Here is a 13,537-nt window from a genome sequence, read left to right as displayed (position 1 = left end):
TGTAAATTCAAGCAAATTGGTTGTGGTTGATTTGGCTCTACAAAAGCCATGCTGAGAACTATCTATCAATGTAGAAATCGAAAATGTGAGGTGATTAGTAACGATTGCTTCGAAAAGCTTAGGGATAGCGAAGAGCTTTGCTATTCCACGATAGCTTTCAATAGACGACCTGCTTCCTTTTTTATGAAGTGAGATAAGAAAAGATTCCTTCCAAGCCGTCGGGAAAATGCCATTTTTTAAAGAGATGTTAAACAGATCAGTAAGGGGCTGGTAGATGTATTCCGCACATTTTTTAAGAAAACATGTTGGGATCAAATCGGGACCGTATTTGAAGGATTCTTTTAGGGTCTTTGGATGTAATAGAACTGGTTCAGTGTACGAGCATGTATGTAGGTTTGGGCACATGTTTTTCAAATAAAGTAAGAATAGTTTTATTAAAATGTAAAACGGTTTGCTCTACATCCTCTTTATATCGAGGCCACGTTATCTCAGAAAGCTCTTTATTTAAATTATTAAAATTAGTTTTCGAAAAATCAAAGCACCTGGTAGAGACACGTGTTTTGTTAGTGCAGCCGACTTCGTTGCTTATGATTTCCTAAGTTATCTCAAGAGAAGGATGGTAAACGTCTTCTGGCAAAACAAGAGGTTCACACCGATTTATAGAGAATTTAGATATGTCGTCAACAAATGCTAAGTCTAAGAATTTTCCATACTTATTCAGAAAGAAGTTGATCTGATTAAGGCAAAGATCAGTAATTCCATGCAAAAAGTCATTGCTATGCATCTTAGATGATACGGGGACAATAGTGTGATCAACGGTATTCCAAGATATATGTGGCAGGTTAAAGTCGCCTAATACAATAACTGAGTCCGTGGGCTTTATCATCGAATTGACTGTTTGTAACAGTGAAATATGGTGCATATACACTGATAGATCAGAAGACGGTGGAATATAGCAAACGGCTAAGTAAATATGACCCCGGCCTAGTAAGATTCGGATGCATTTGAACTCGATGGAATCAACTTCGGGTAAATTAACATCTTCAGATAGAATTGAAGAATGTACAGCTAGAAAGACACCACCTCCGGTCCTATTTAAGCGGTCATTTCTATAGGTCTGGTACTCACCGCAAAAAATTTCGGAATTTAAAACATTGGGTTTCAGCCATGTTTCGGTAAAAGCAATAATATTATAGTTACAGTGAATGGTTTTCAAATATAAGTCAGTTAATTTAGTATTTAAGCCTCTAACGTTTTGATAGTAAATGATTAAGCAAGATGTTAAGTTAAGTTTTTTGGATCGGAACTTGAGGAATTTTTGCTACATTTTGAGTAATCTCAATAGTCTTATGCACAAATTCGCGAACAAAAGCCCCTGGCGGCCAAAATGCGCTGTCCAAAAGTTTATCAAAATCTTTTGACTAGACATCAATTCTAAATGAAGAAATTTTTCTTTCGTAATTAAATTTAAATTTTCTTAAAGTCATGCCGTCAGCCTTAATTTTCGAAGTGACATAAGACTTGATATCCTCAACGGAAGTGTCTTTGTCAAAGCGAGATACAAAAATCGATTTTTTGAGAGGGACTACAACCAGCTTCTTAGCCGGTGCTTCTGAAGAAGTTACAGTTTGAAACTCTAAGGTTTTTTCCGCGGCCTTAGAAGTGGATGGAACCACAGCTTGCGGATTAGGGGAAGCCAAGTCTATGAGCTCCACTTGCGGAAGATTAATGTTCTGAGCAGGATTAAGATTAAGAGCGTTAGGTGAATCTTCAGAGCGCTTTTGTTCATTATCGCGGTTGTCTTTATTTCTAGTTAAGCAATGCGGTAACTCATCCAAGCACTTGAAAGACTTGACCAAACTATCGTATTGATTGAATTTTTCTGTGATTATGGAAAACTCTTTAGCAATTTCAGAAAGCGCATTTTGAGTTTGTCTAAACAGTTTAAATAGGTCAATTTCAGTTGATCTGCATTTAATGCATGATCAACGTACTCCCTTCTCCCCATCATTGACAGTGTCAACAACTCTAGCTGTCAGTCCCGCGCACTTTCCAAGGGCGAGCCCATCGCAAAGCCAGCAAGAGACAAAACGTTCGGACTCGCTTTTTACCTGACAGTTTTTGAAAATGCAAGTCATTTTTTATAGAAAGACAATAAAAATAGACTAGTATAAGAATATAGAAATGGTAAAGATATGTTTGTAAATTACAAAGAAAAAACAGTTGAAATAGCAGTGAGAATGAGAAAGGTTATATATAAAAGCAACTCTGAAAGTTTGGGAGCTTAGCGGTAGCCAGCAGTTTTAGAGTCACTGTCACTTGACACTTAAAAAGCGTCGAAAACAGCTGCGACGACAGTAATTGGTAAATAGCGAGAAAACAAAGAGTGCACACAAAAACAATTGCAAGGTGAAAAAATGCCAACCAAAATAGCAACAAAAACACAAATGCACAATGACTCGGCAAACACAAAATGAATAATAAAAAAATTATTAAACACTTTAAAATTCACAAAATCTGAACTTTTCAAAGGAAACCAATTGTATTAAAATGAACTTTAGGTTTTCGCACTTATTTTTGTCACAAACTAGTATTACAATTCAGGTATTATAATTTAAAAACTCGCAAAATAAACACAGCAAAATAAAATGCAACTTCATAGCTATAATGACGTTTGCTTTCTGTTGTTTAGGATAGCATTAAAATGAGCATTCCACGTGAGGGTTCTATCCAGTGTGACCCCTAGATATTTAGCCTCCATTGAGAATTGTATTTTTGTACCACCTAGGGATGGTTCTGGGATGGATACTTTCCTTCTCCGGGTGAAAGGCACTATAAGAGTTTTGTTAGGATTTATAGACAATCCTTTGGTATCGCACCACGTCTCTATGATGCAAAGGGCTTGTTGCATGTGCGATCTGATATTGTATCTTCGTGCATCCCTGTGATGCAAATAATAAGGCCATCTGCATATCCTTGTGTGTCAAATCCCTAGGTTTTCATTAACCAGGGTCCACAGGAGAGGGGAGAGCACACCTCCTTGTGTGCATCCTCTTGTGGCCGCAATTGATTCAGTTGTCCCTCCCATTTCCAAATGGAATTTTCTACTCTTTAACATGGACAGCACCCATCGTATTATTATAGGGCTTATGTCCTTGTCAATCATAGCTTATTCGATAGCTTGATGTGTTGTATCGAAAGCCCCTGATATATCAATAAAAGCGCAGAGGGCTATATTTTTTGACTCTAGGGCCTTTTCGATTTTTAACGCGAGACTATGAATAGCCGTCTCCGTGGATTTCCCTGACTGGTAGGCGAACTGATTCCTACACAGAGGGAGTTTATTTAGATTGACCTCCCTCTAAGATTAGCTCCATACCTTTTTGGAGAAACGAGCTCAGGCTTATTGGTCGATACGACGAGGGCAGTTGCTAGGGTTTCCCTGGCTTTGGTAAGAATACTCACCCTTATCGCGAGTTTTATTTTCACTCGAAAATATTCAAAGTTTTTGTTCACCCTATCGCAGAGGGTGGCGAAAAAATTTTTCGTGTTCGAAAAAGATTTCACCTTATCGGCAACTCTTTGTTCGGGTGAAATGAACAGCGGGGAAACCCACATTTGTTCACTTATATTTTACAGGCGAACGAGAGGAAAACAGAATGTAAGTAATTTTTTGGTTTGAAATTTGGTACTCTTATAATTATATGTACTTTTATTATTAGAAATAAATCAATAAATAATGCACAATCGGAAGCTGAGTGGAAAAAAGTGAAATTCCTTTATTGCTAAGTAGGTAAATTCTATTTTTTATGACAACGTATCAGTTGGCCAAGTTATCCATTGTGGACAATGCAACGGTTCCAAAATGTTGAGCACCTCACTGAAACAAGATTGGCTAAGACCCACTTCATGGTCCTTTCCGACGCCGTTTCCCTATGCGAAAAAACGAAGACATGTACACAATTTTACAATTAGTGGAACTTCAAATTTTTGCTTCAATGGTGGCAAGGAGTTGGTAAGAATATCTAGCAAATATTAGAATGCCGGCTTGTTTAGCCTGTAATATTGGCGAAAACTAATTGAAAAAAATTAACTTGTTATTCAAAAATAGTAATTACAGTGAATCATTTAGCTCCAAAGGGTTAGAACTTTCCCTTAATTGCCTCCGAACCGCTTTCACATTTATGTATATTCTCCTCACGCTCAATCAATACCAACCTAAGTGCAGTACTAAACATTATTTTATACATTTTTTATTTCTATTTTTGTTGCATTTTAAGGAAATATATGCTTGGTTACAAAATTTACACAATTGTAAGTAAATTATTTGTTCACTGCCAATTCGCAATAGAGCATCAGCTGTTTCGAAGTGAACTTTTGTTCGCCCGAAATTGCCGATAGGCGGAAAAAGTTCACCCGAACAAAAGAAGTGAAGGCGAACACTTTTGCGCGTGAACTTCGCGATAAGGGTGACTATCTTAACATCTGTCCACCTGCTCGGGATATGGCCGAGCAGTAGTGATGCCTTATATAAAGTGGAGGTAGACTAATTAGAGTTATCTGATTCCAAACTGCTAATTTGTTTATTTATTATTATTTTATACCGCCACAAAACCAGAGTTGGGAGCAGTGCACCAAGTTTTGAGCAGCACCATTGCTCGAAGTTAAGTGGGCTGACATAATCAAGATCCTGTGTTAGGTATTAATGAGACGTTAATTGGTTGTGGACTTAAGCGTCTGTTCATCCTTCCCTTACTTACTTACTTAATTGGCGCTTAACCGTCTAAACGGTTATGGCCGTCCAACAAGGCGCGCCAGTCGCTCCTTCGCTCCGCCAACCGGCGCCAATTGGTCACACCAAGGGAGTTTAAATCGTTTTCCACCTGGTCCTTCCAACGGAGTGGGGGCCGCCCTCTACCTCTGCTTCCATAGGCGGGTTCCAATAGAAACACTTTCTTGGCCGGAGCATCATCTTTCATTCGCATAACATGGCCTAGCCAGCGCAGCCGCTGCGTTTTAATTCGCTGGACTATGTTGATGTCTGCGTATAGCTCGTACAGCTCATCATTAAATCTTCTTCGGTACTCGCCATCGCCAACGCGTAGAGGCCCATAACTCGAAGAACTTTTCTCTCGAACACTCCCAAAGCCGCTTCATCTGCTGTTGTCATGGTCCATGCTTCTGCCCCATATAGCAGGACGGGTACGATAAGTGACTTGTAGAGTATGATTTTTGTTCGCCGAGAGAGGACTTTACTTTTCAATTGCCTACCTAGTCCAAAGTAGCATTTATTGGCAAGATTGATTCTTCGCTGGATTTCAGTGCTGATGTTGTTGCTAGTGTTGATGCTGGTTCCCAAATAAACGAAGTCTTTTACTATTTCGAAATTATGGCTGCCAACAGTAGCGTGGTTGCCAAGGCGCATATGCGCTGACTCTTTGCTCGATGACAGCAGGTACTTCGTTTTGTCCTCATTCACCATCAAACCCATCTTTACCGCTTCTTTTTCCAGCTTGGAGTAAGCAGAACTAACAGCGCGGGTGTTTAGGCCGATGATATCAATGTCATCAGCATATGCCAGTAATTGCACGCTTTTATAGTATATTGTTCCAGTGAGGTTAAGTTCTGCAGCTAGTATAATTTTCTCCAGCATCAAATTAAAGAAATCGCACGATAGGGGGTCACCCTGTCTGAAACCTCGTTTAGTTTCGAACGGCTCGGAGAGGTCCTTCCCAATTCTGACTGAGCTGATGGTGTTGCTCAACGTCATTTTGCACAGCCGTATAAGTTTTGCGGGGAAGCCAAATTCAGACATAGCGGCATATAGGCAGCTCCTTTTCGTGCTGTCGAAGGCGGCTTTAAAGTCGACGAAGAGGTGATGTGTGTCGATTCTCTTTTCACGGGTTTTTTCCAAGATTTGGCGCATTGTGAAAATCTGGTCGATGGTAGATTTACCAGGTCTGAAGCCGCACTGATAAGGTCCAATCAGCCGGTTCACGGTGGGCTTCAATCTTTCGCACAATACACTTGAAAGGACCTTATATGCGATATTAAGAAGGCTGATTCCACGATAGTTGGTGCATTTTGCAGTATCCCCCTTCTTGTGGACTGGGCAAAGAACACTTAGATTGCAACCGTCGGGCATGCACTCGTCCGCCCATATTTTGCTAAGAAGCTGCTGCATGCGCCTTACCAACTCCTCGCCGCCGAACTTGAATAGCTCCGCAGGCAATCCATCAGCGCCCACGGCCTTGTTGTTTTTCAATCTGGTTATTGCTATTCTAACTTCGTCATAATCGGGCGGGGGGACATATATTCCATCATCATCGATTGCGGGATCGGGTTCTTCATCTCTGCGCGGTGAATTGCTGCCTCCATTTAGGAGAGCAGAGAAGTGTTCCCTCCATAATCTAAGCACTCTCTGGACATCAGTTACAAGGTCGCCGTTTTCATCCCTACAGGAGTTTGCCCCGGTCTTAAAACCTTCCGTCTGTCGCCGTATTTTTTGGTAGAATTTTCGGGCGTTATTCCTGGTGGCTAGCAGCTCAAGCTCCTCGCACTCACGCCTTTCTGCTTCTGCTTTTTTCTTCCTGAAAAGGCGTCTCGCTTCCCTTTTCAACTCACGATAGCGTTCACACACTCCTCTTGTCGCGCTCGCTTTTAACGTAGCCCTGTAGGCAGCGTCTTTTCTTCCGGTTGCAACGCGGCATTCTTCATCATACCAGTTGTTTTTTTGTGGTTCATCCTTCCCATATTCGTAAAATTTTGTGATTTCCATAGTAATTTCACAGAGAGGGTTAATCACCCTTATCGCGAGTTTTATTTTCACCCGAAAATATTCACAGTTTTTGTTCACCCTATCGCAGAGGGTGGCGAAAAAATGTTTCGTGTTCGAAAAAGATTTCACCTTATCGGCAACTCTTTGTTCGGGCGAAATGAACAGCGGGGAAAGCCAAATTTGTTCACATATATTTTACAGGCGAACGAGAGGAAAAGAAAGTGTTAGTAATTTTTTCTCTTGAAATTTCATACTCTTATAATTATATGTACTTCTTATTATTAGAAATAAATCAATAAATAATGCACAATTGGAAGCTGAGTGGAAAAAAGTGAAATTCCTGTATTGTTAAGTATGTAAATTCTATTTTTTATGACAACGTATCAGTAGGCCAAGTTATCCATTGTGGACAAAGCGACGGTTCAAAAATGTTGAGCACCTCACTGAAACAAGATTGGCTAAGACCCACTTCATGGTCCTTTCCAACGCCTTTTCCCTATGCGAAAAAACGAAAACATGTACTCAACTTTACAATTGGTGGAACTCCAAATTCTTGCTTCAATGGTGACAAGGAGTTGGTAAGAATATCTAGCAAATATTAGAATGCCGGCTTGTTTAGCCTGTAATATTGGCGAAAGCTAATTGAAAAAAAATTAACTTGTTATTCAAAAGTGCTGACAATAGTAATTTTTAGCTTACAGTGATTCACTTAGCTCCAAAGGGTTAGAACTGTCCATTTATTGCCTCCGAATCGCTTTCATATTTATATTCTAATCATTCTGATTTTGGACACGAGTCTGTGTGGTCTCGAGCGCGCATTATTTTTGTGATTAATTTTAGTGTTCTGAGCAAATTTGTTGTGCTGATCTAGCGGCAATTTTGATATTAAATATAAACGCATCATTAATTGGTGCATTTTCCAGAAATAACAAAAGCTGCAATCAGGTGAGTGATTTTGGCGTCCCTTAAAGAATTTTTGTGCTTAATAAAACGGCATTAAGTGCCTTAAGCACTGCTGACAAATCTTTTCTAAAATGTTGTGAAAAAAAAAAAAAAAGACTGCATAGTGCCTTCAAAAAAGAGGAATAAAGTGCGTTTAGCACTGCCGAAAAGTACAAGACGGAAAATGGCGTCGCCGGCACAAAAGTCGGTGGCGTCACTTTCTAGTGGAGATAAAGACAAAGCCACTATGGCAAAAAAGCCTAAAATATTGGAGAACTCCAATGTGACAGGTTTTTATGAATTATTACCAAATGGTTTAGTGGAAATGAAAAAAATGGAAAATGACCAATTCGCAACCAATGTAACTGTACAAAGCAGCGACATCGAGACAGCCAATGATACAGGCAACATAACGGTGAATTCCAATTCGGCTGAAAAAGTTCAGTCAAAAGAAGAGGAAAAAAAAAGAAGCGGTAAAACCAACAATAACATACCCGCCAAATTTTCGCGGAGAAATTTTTGTACTTGTGGACACCACAGAGTGTCACGACATGAAAAATGAAAAAGTAACGAGTGGCTTAACTTTATACAGCCAAATAAAGAATTTGCGTATTAAAGATCTTGACCTAATATACTCAATAGGAAAACCCCTTTATAAAGTATTCTTCAAAACCACATATGCAGCAAATAGTTTCATAATCGATGATAGAGTAAGAAAACGTGGACTAAAACCATTCCTTCCCAGGACTGCACTGGAAATATATGGAGTAGTACGTGGGGTTCCACAAAGCTGCACAGAATATGATATACTCAAAAATTCAATCTCTTCGGTACCTATAGTATCAGTACAGCGCTTCACGCGCAAAGATCCCAATAGCGATTCCTACATACTAACATCCACTTTAAAGATAGGTTTTATGGGAAATGAAATTTCCAAAGAAATCATTTTCGAATATACTCGTCTAACAGCCGAGTTTTATGTACCTACATTGAGACAATGTAACAAATGTGGCAGATTAGGACACACCAAATTTGGATGCAAATCCAAAGAAAGATGTCTTCAATGCGGAAAAAGTGAGTGTAAGAATGGTGAATGTAACAATAACACCTGAATTCTCTGTGGCAGGGAGGGACATACAGCCAAAAATAAAAATAATTGTCCACATTGGCAAAAGGAGTTGGAGGTGAACCGCATCAAAACGGTTAAAAAATTGTCCAGAAAGGAAGTTTTAGATAAATACTTCCCAAGAAATACAAATCGTTTTGATATATTAAGTGAAGATGATGAAGAGTTTCCTGTTTTAGTGCAGGATAATGACATTTTAGACACAAATAAATATATAAATAGGCATTTAACTAAAAAATCATATAGCTCTGTAGTAAAGAAGACTAGTCCGGCTAAACTCAAAAGGGAAAATTATAAAACGGTAAATCCAAAACCACAAATCATTCCTGTTTTTAACTCTTTTCATTACCAAAAAAACTTGGTTACACAATATGAAAAACTAATGAGTGAAATGATCAATATCACTCAAAAACTCTCACAACAAGGTAGCTCTGATACCTTACAAGAAATTCAAAAAATCAAAAACACTTTCGAGGCTCTAGTAATGAGTCGCGAAAATTCTAACATACAATCTCTAAACTCTTTTTACTCTAATCATGAAGATGATGCAATATAATTGTCAAAGCCTTACGGCAAACATAGATACAATAGAATATTATATAAACACGTATAATATAGAAATTACAGCTTTTAGCGAAATTTTCTTTTCAACAAAATCAACAAATAGAAAACTTTTAAATTTTAATATTATTAAAAAACATAGAAACGATGGGTACGGTGGCGTTGCCATTGCCCTTAGGAAATATATCAAATTCAAAAAAATAACTTACAATACTGACTACGATATTTTAATAATTACAACATCAAATCTTCAACCCAATATCACAATAGTTTCTATTTACCTTCCTCCTAATATCCCTATAGGAAATTTTAAATCGGAAATTCACAGACTTTTGGAATTTCTAGAACCTTTTTCAAACACCTTCATTCTTGGAGATTTCAATGCAAGAGCTACCTTGTTTGGTGATAGAATTGACAACTATAAGGGTAAACATTTGGTTAGTATGATTCAAGAATCCAATTTTCATCATTTAAATAATGGCAATCATACCTTCTTAATAGATCCACGCACCATGAACACATCTGTGCTAGATCTTTCTTTTACAAACTGCACCTTTCACTGCTCCTGGAAAGTTGACACAACACGAATAGGAGGCAGTCACCATCTACCTATCTTAATTGAAACTGATCATTGTGCAATCAAAAAATCGGTATTTCTAGCGAGAAATAAACTTTTACAATCTCTAGAAGTTCTTGAAAATTGCACCACAATCATGGACTTAGAAAACAAAATCCAAGATGAAATTAGAAAAGTAACTTACACGATTGATAACACCAGAAAACCAAAATCTTGGTGGAACGAAAGTCTTGACAAGAGCTACCGCTTCCTTAGAATAGCAAATCAGAAAGTAAAAGCTTTACCGAGTCCGGAAAATATGGATAATATGATAGCCCGGAGAATGAAATGGAAAAAGGCAGTTAAAAAGGCCAAAAAAGAAAATTTCAAGGAAAAAATAGAAGAAATAAATACCAATATGGGAAGGAAATCTTGGCGCTTTGTCAAGTCATTGAGGGGAGATTTTAATCAAATAGAAGTAGGCATGTGGAATGAAGCCAACAACCAAAATTTTTTAAATATGCTTAATCAACAAGTACCAGTTATGGTTCAAAGACTACCTCTTAACAATGAAGTAGAACCAAATACCAATCTCACGTTTTCATTTGAGGAAATAAAAGAAACGCTTTTTAAAAAGAACATAAACTCTGCAGCCGGTACTGATAAAATATCGTACAGGATGTTAAGAGCACTTCTTGATATAACCTTAAACAACATCAAAACATGTTTGAATGACATTTTTATTTCTAATACCATTCCAGAACACTGGAGACAAATTAAAGTAGTACCTATACCCAAAAAAGGTAAAGATCTCAACAATTTTGAAAATTTCAGGCCAATAGCCTTAATAACAGTTTTTCTTAAAATAATAAATTCCTGTCTTAAAGATAGAATTAACTTATACATTGAGAACAACAAAATACACATGTCCACATCTACCTGTATAAATCACATAATACATCAAATCACTCTACTCAAAAGCGAAAATAAACATGTAATTTTTTGCACAACTGACATTTCAAATGCATATAACTGTGTGAATATAAAAAATTTAAAAGATCAACTTTTTGATATCGGCTTAGAAAAGTTGTATACTGAATGGATAATAAATTTTCTTAGCTATAGGATTCTCAAAATTGGCGACAAAACAACTGAGATTTTCAATGGTCTTCCTCAAGGCAGTTGCCTTTCACCACTTTTATTTAATATATACACTGTCAAACTCCATGATCTTCAAGATGAAAATATTCAAGTATACCAATTTGCTGAGGATTTCTTTTTTATATCCTCAGATTTTACATTAGAAAATGCAAAATCCAATCTTCAAAACTTTCTTAACTCCTTTGCATCAAATTGCAACACTCCTAATCTGAATTTTAATGCTAGCAAAACTAAAGTCATGCATATAACCAAAGGTCCAACGAAGGAAGTCAATGTAACCATAAATGGTTCAACACTTGAACAAACAAAATCAGCAACAATTTTAGGCAGAGTCATAAACAGTTCCTTAACTGCAAAAGCACACTATCAAAAAGTAATAGAATCATTTTCAAACAACTTAAAACTTTTTAAATACATTACCAATATCAAATCAGGGTTACATCCACAAAAGGCATTAAACATCTACAAAGCAATGGTCAGATCAAAGATTGAATATTGCAGTACCACACTTGCATATAGTGCCAATGCATCATTTCACAGTATACAAGTCTTACAAAACAAAATCTTGAGAAGATGTTTAGGTCTAACACCATCAACGCCAATACCATTAATATATGCTTTAGCTAATGAACTACTTCCCAATGAACGAACCATATGGCTATTTGCCAAAGAAGTAGTGAAACTAATTGCTTTTAACAATCCAATAGCAGATACTATAAAATCTAACTCACACCTCAATACCAGTTATGCAATTGCATACAACACTTTCTCCAACGTCATTGATGACATTGATGCGGTTCACCCCCATCCCCCGATCTCCAACCTTGTCATTTTTGAAAAAACTACCAATACTAAAAAATCTAACATGACACAAGAAGAAATTATTGCCCAGCACTCATCAATGCTGGCAGAATACAGAAGTACAAGTTTTAATATTGTTACGAATATTAGCAAAACTGAGGAGTGCTGCCATCTCCAGGCCAATGCTAAGCAGTGACGTGAATTCACATCAATAAATCAATCATTATGTATCTACATAAACGAATCAATAATTGCGTCTACACATATGTACACATTCCGACGAGCAACATTTACATACAAGGCAGCGAGAGATGAGATGTCACGCACCGATGAATTTACTTATACGCTTATGTGTGTGCGGGAGACTGTAAACTACAAACACATGCATATATCTTATCTGAGTGGTCACAAGAGAGGGCAATAATTTGTGCACGTAGTTGTGGCTGGCGATTTTGTAGCCGAAACAACTAGTAACTTCTGGAAATCGAAGAGCCTAGAAGTATGCAGCGTAAACTATAAAAGCGGGGCAGGCGAGTAAGAAGTAATTCAGTTTGATTTGAGTTGTCAAGCAGTTTGATTAAGACGATATCTAGCGAGCAATAGCAGTGTTATTTTGAATAGTAGAGTTTCATTGAGCTATCAATCAGTGTGGTTATTAAGCAAGCTATTCGTTGCACAGTTTGTTATTGTGAAGTACTTTAATAAAGGCCATTTGGCATTATTACAAATTGGAGTTATTTATTCAACAGTTTAGTGATTCGAACTTAGCAGAGGATTGCAAATAAGAGGATTTGCAAGCAAATTCGTTACAGTATTATACATTAATTAAGAGAGGTGAGAACAATCTTTTTTATAGAAAAAAGGGAGTCCGAGCTATCAAATGTGTTTGAGTGAGAGTTATAATCTTGAGAAAGGCTATGTGATATAATGTTTGTATTTTTAATGAATAAACACATAGAAGTACAAAAGGTAGACTAGTTAGAGTTATCTGTTTCCAAACTGCTAATTTGTCTATTTTATACCGCTACAAAACCAGAGTTGGAAGCAGTGCACCAAGTTTTGAGCAGCACCATTGCTCAAAGTTAATTGGGCTGACATAATCAAGATCATGTGTTGGGTGTTAATGAAACGTTAATTTGTTGTGGACTTAAACGTCTGTTCATCCTTCCCATATTCGTAAAATTTGGTGATTTCTATAGTAATACGCAAACCGGGGTTATATTTAACAGCCGCCTGTCAGAAAATGCGGGATATCAAGAGCTATTAAGGCCGGGTAAGTGTTGCAACTCAGGGAACTAAATTAGGATCGTTTTTGTATTTTAATTTTTTAAATTCGCTTTCCAGAGGCCTACATAAAAATGCTTACCATTTTTATCACATTTCTTAAGCAACATCGATAGATTTTCCTTTTCATTTGGTATTGCTTGATGCAGCCATGCAAACATATCGCCAATATAACGTTTTGGATCGTGTGCATGCATTTCAATTGGCTTTGGGTTACCATTTGCACCACCTTCGGTTAAAGCTTCGATGAACAGGCGCACAAGCACGGCTCGACGCACAATGGCATATTCATCAATTACATACCTAAATTGAGAAAAAAAAATACTAT

The 13,537-nt window shown here is 37.5% G+C and overlaps 1 protein-coding gene and 1 long non-coding RNA gene across 3 annotated transcripts in view; one reads left to right on the top strand and one right to left on the bottom strand.

The window, feature by feature from the left end:
* Window positions 1–13,537, bottom strand: part of Cog6 (conserved oligomeric Golgi complex subunit 6) — a 46,785-nt gene that overhangs the window by 32,221 nt on the left and 1,027 nt on the right. For both annotated transcript variants that reach the window (XM_067775192.1, XM_067775191.1), the window contains exon 3: window positions 13,292–13,512. In XM_067775192.1, the coding sequence (XP_067631293.1) occupies window positions 13,292–13,512 (221 nt within the window). The remainder of the gene's footprint in view (window positions 1–13,291; window positions 13,513–13,537) is intronic.
* On the top strand, window positions 11,836–13,432 carry LOC137245085 (uncharacterized). The gene is made up of 2 exons (XR_010951249.1): window positions 11,836–13,198; window positions 13,270–13,432. It is a non-coding gene; the product is annotated as an uncharacterized lncRNA (long non-coding RNA).

The sequence above is a fragment of the Eurosta solidaginis genome, chromosome 3, assembly GCF_040869045.1.
Source record: "Eurosta solidaginis isolate ZX-2024a chromosome 3, ASM4086904v1, whole genome shotgun sequence".
NCBI classification, from domain to species: Eukaryota; Metazoa; Arthropoda; class Insecta; order Diptera; family Tephritidae; genus Eurosta; species Eurosta solidaginis.
Note: the sequence above shows the minus strand (reverse complement) of the source record. Positions and strands in the feature narration are given on the sequence as shown.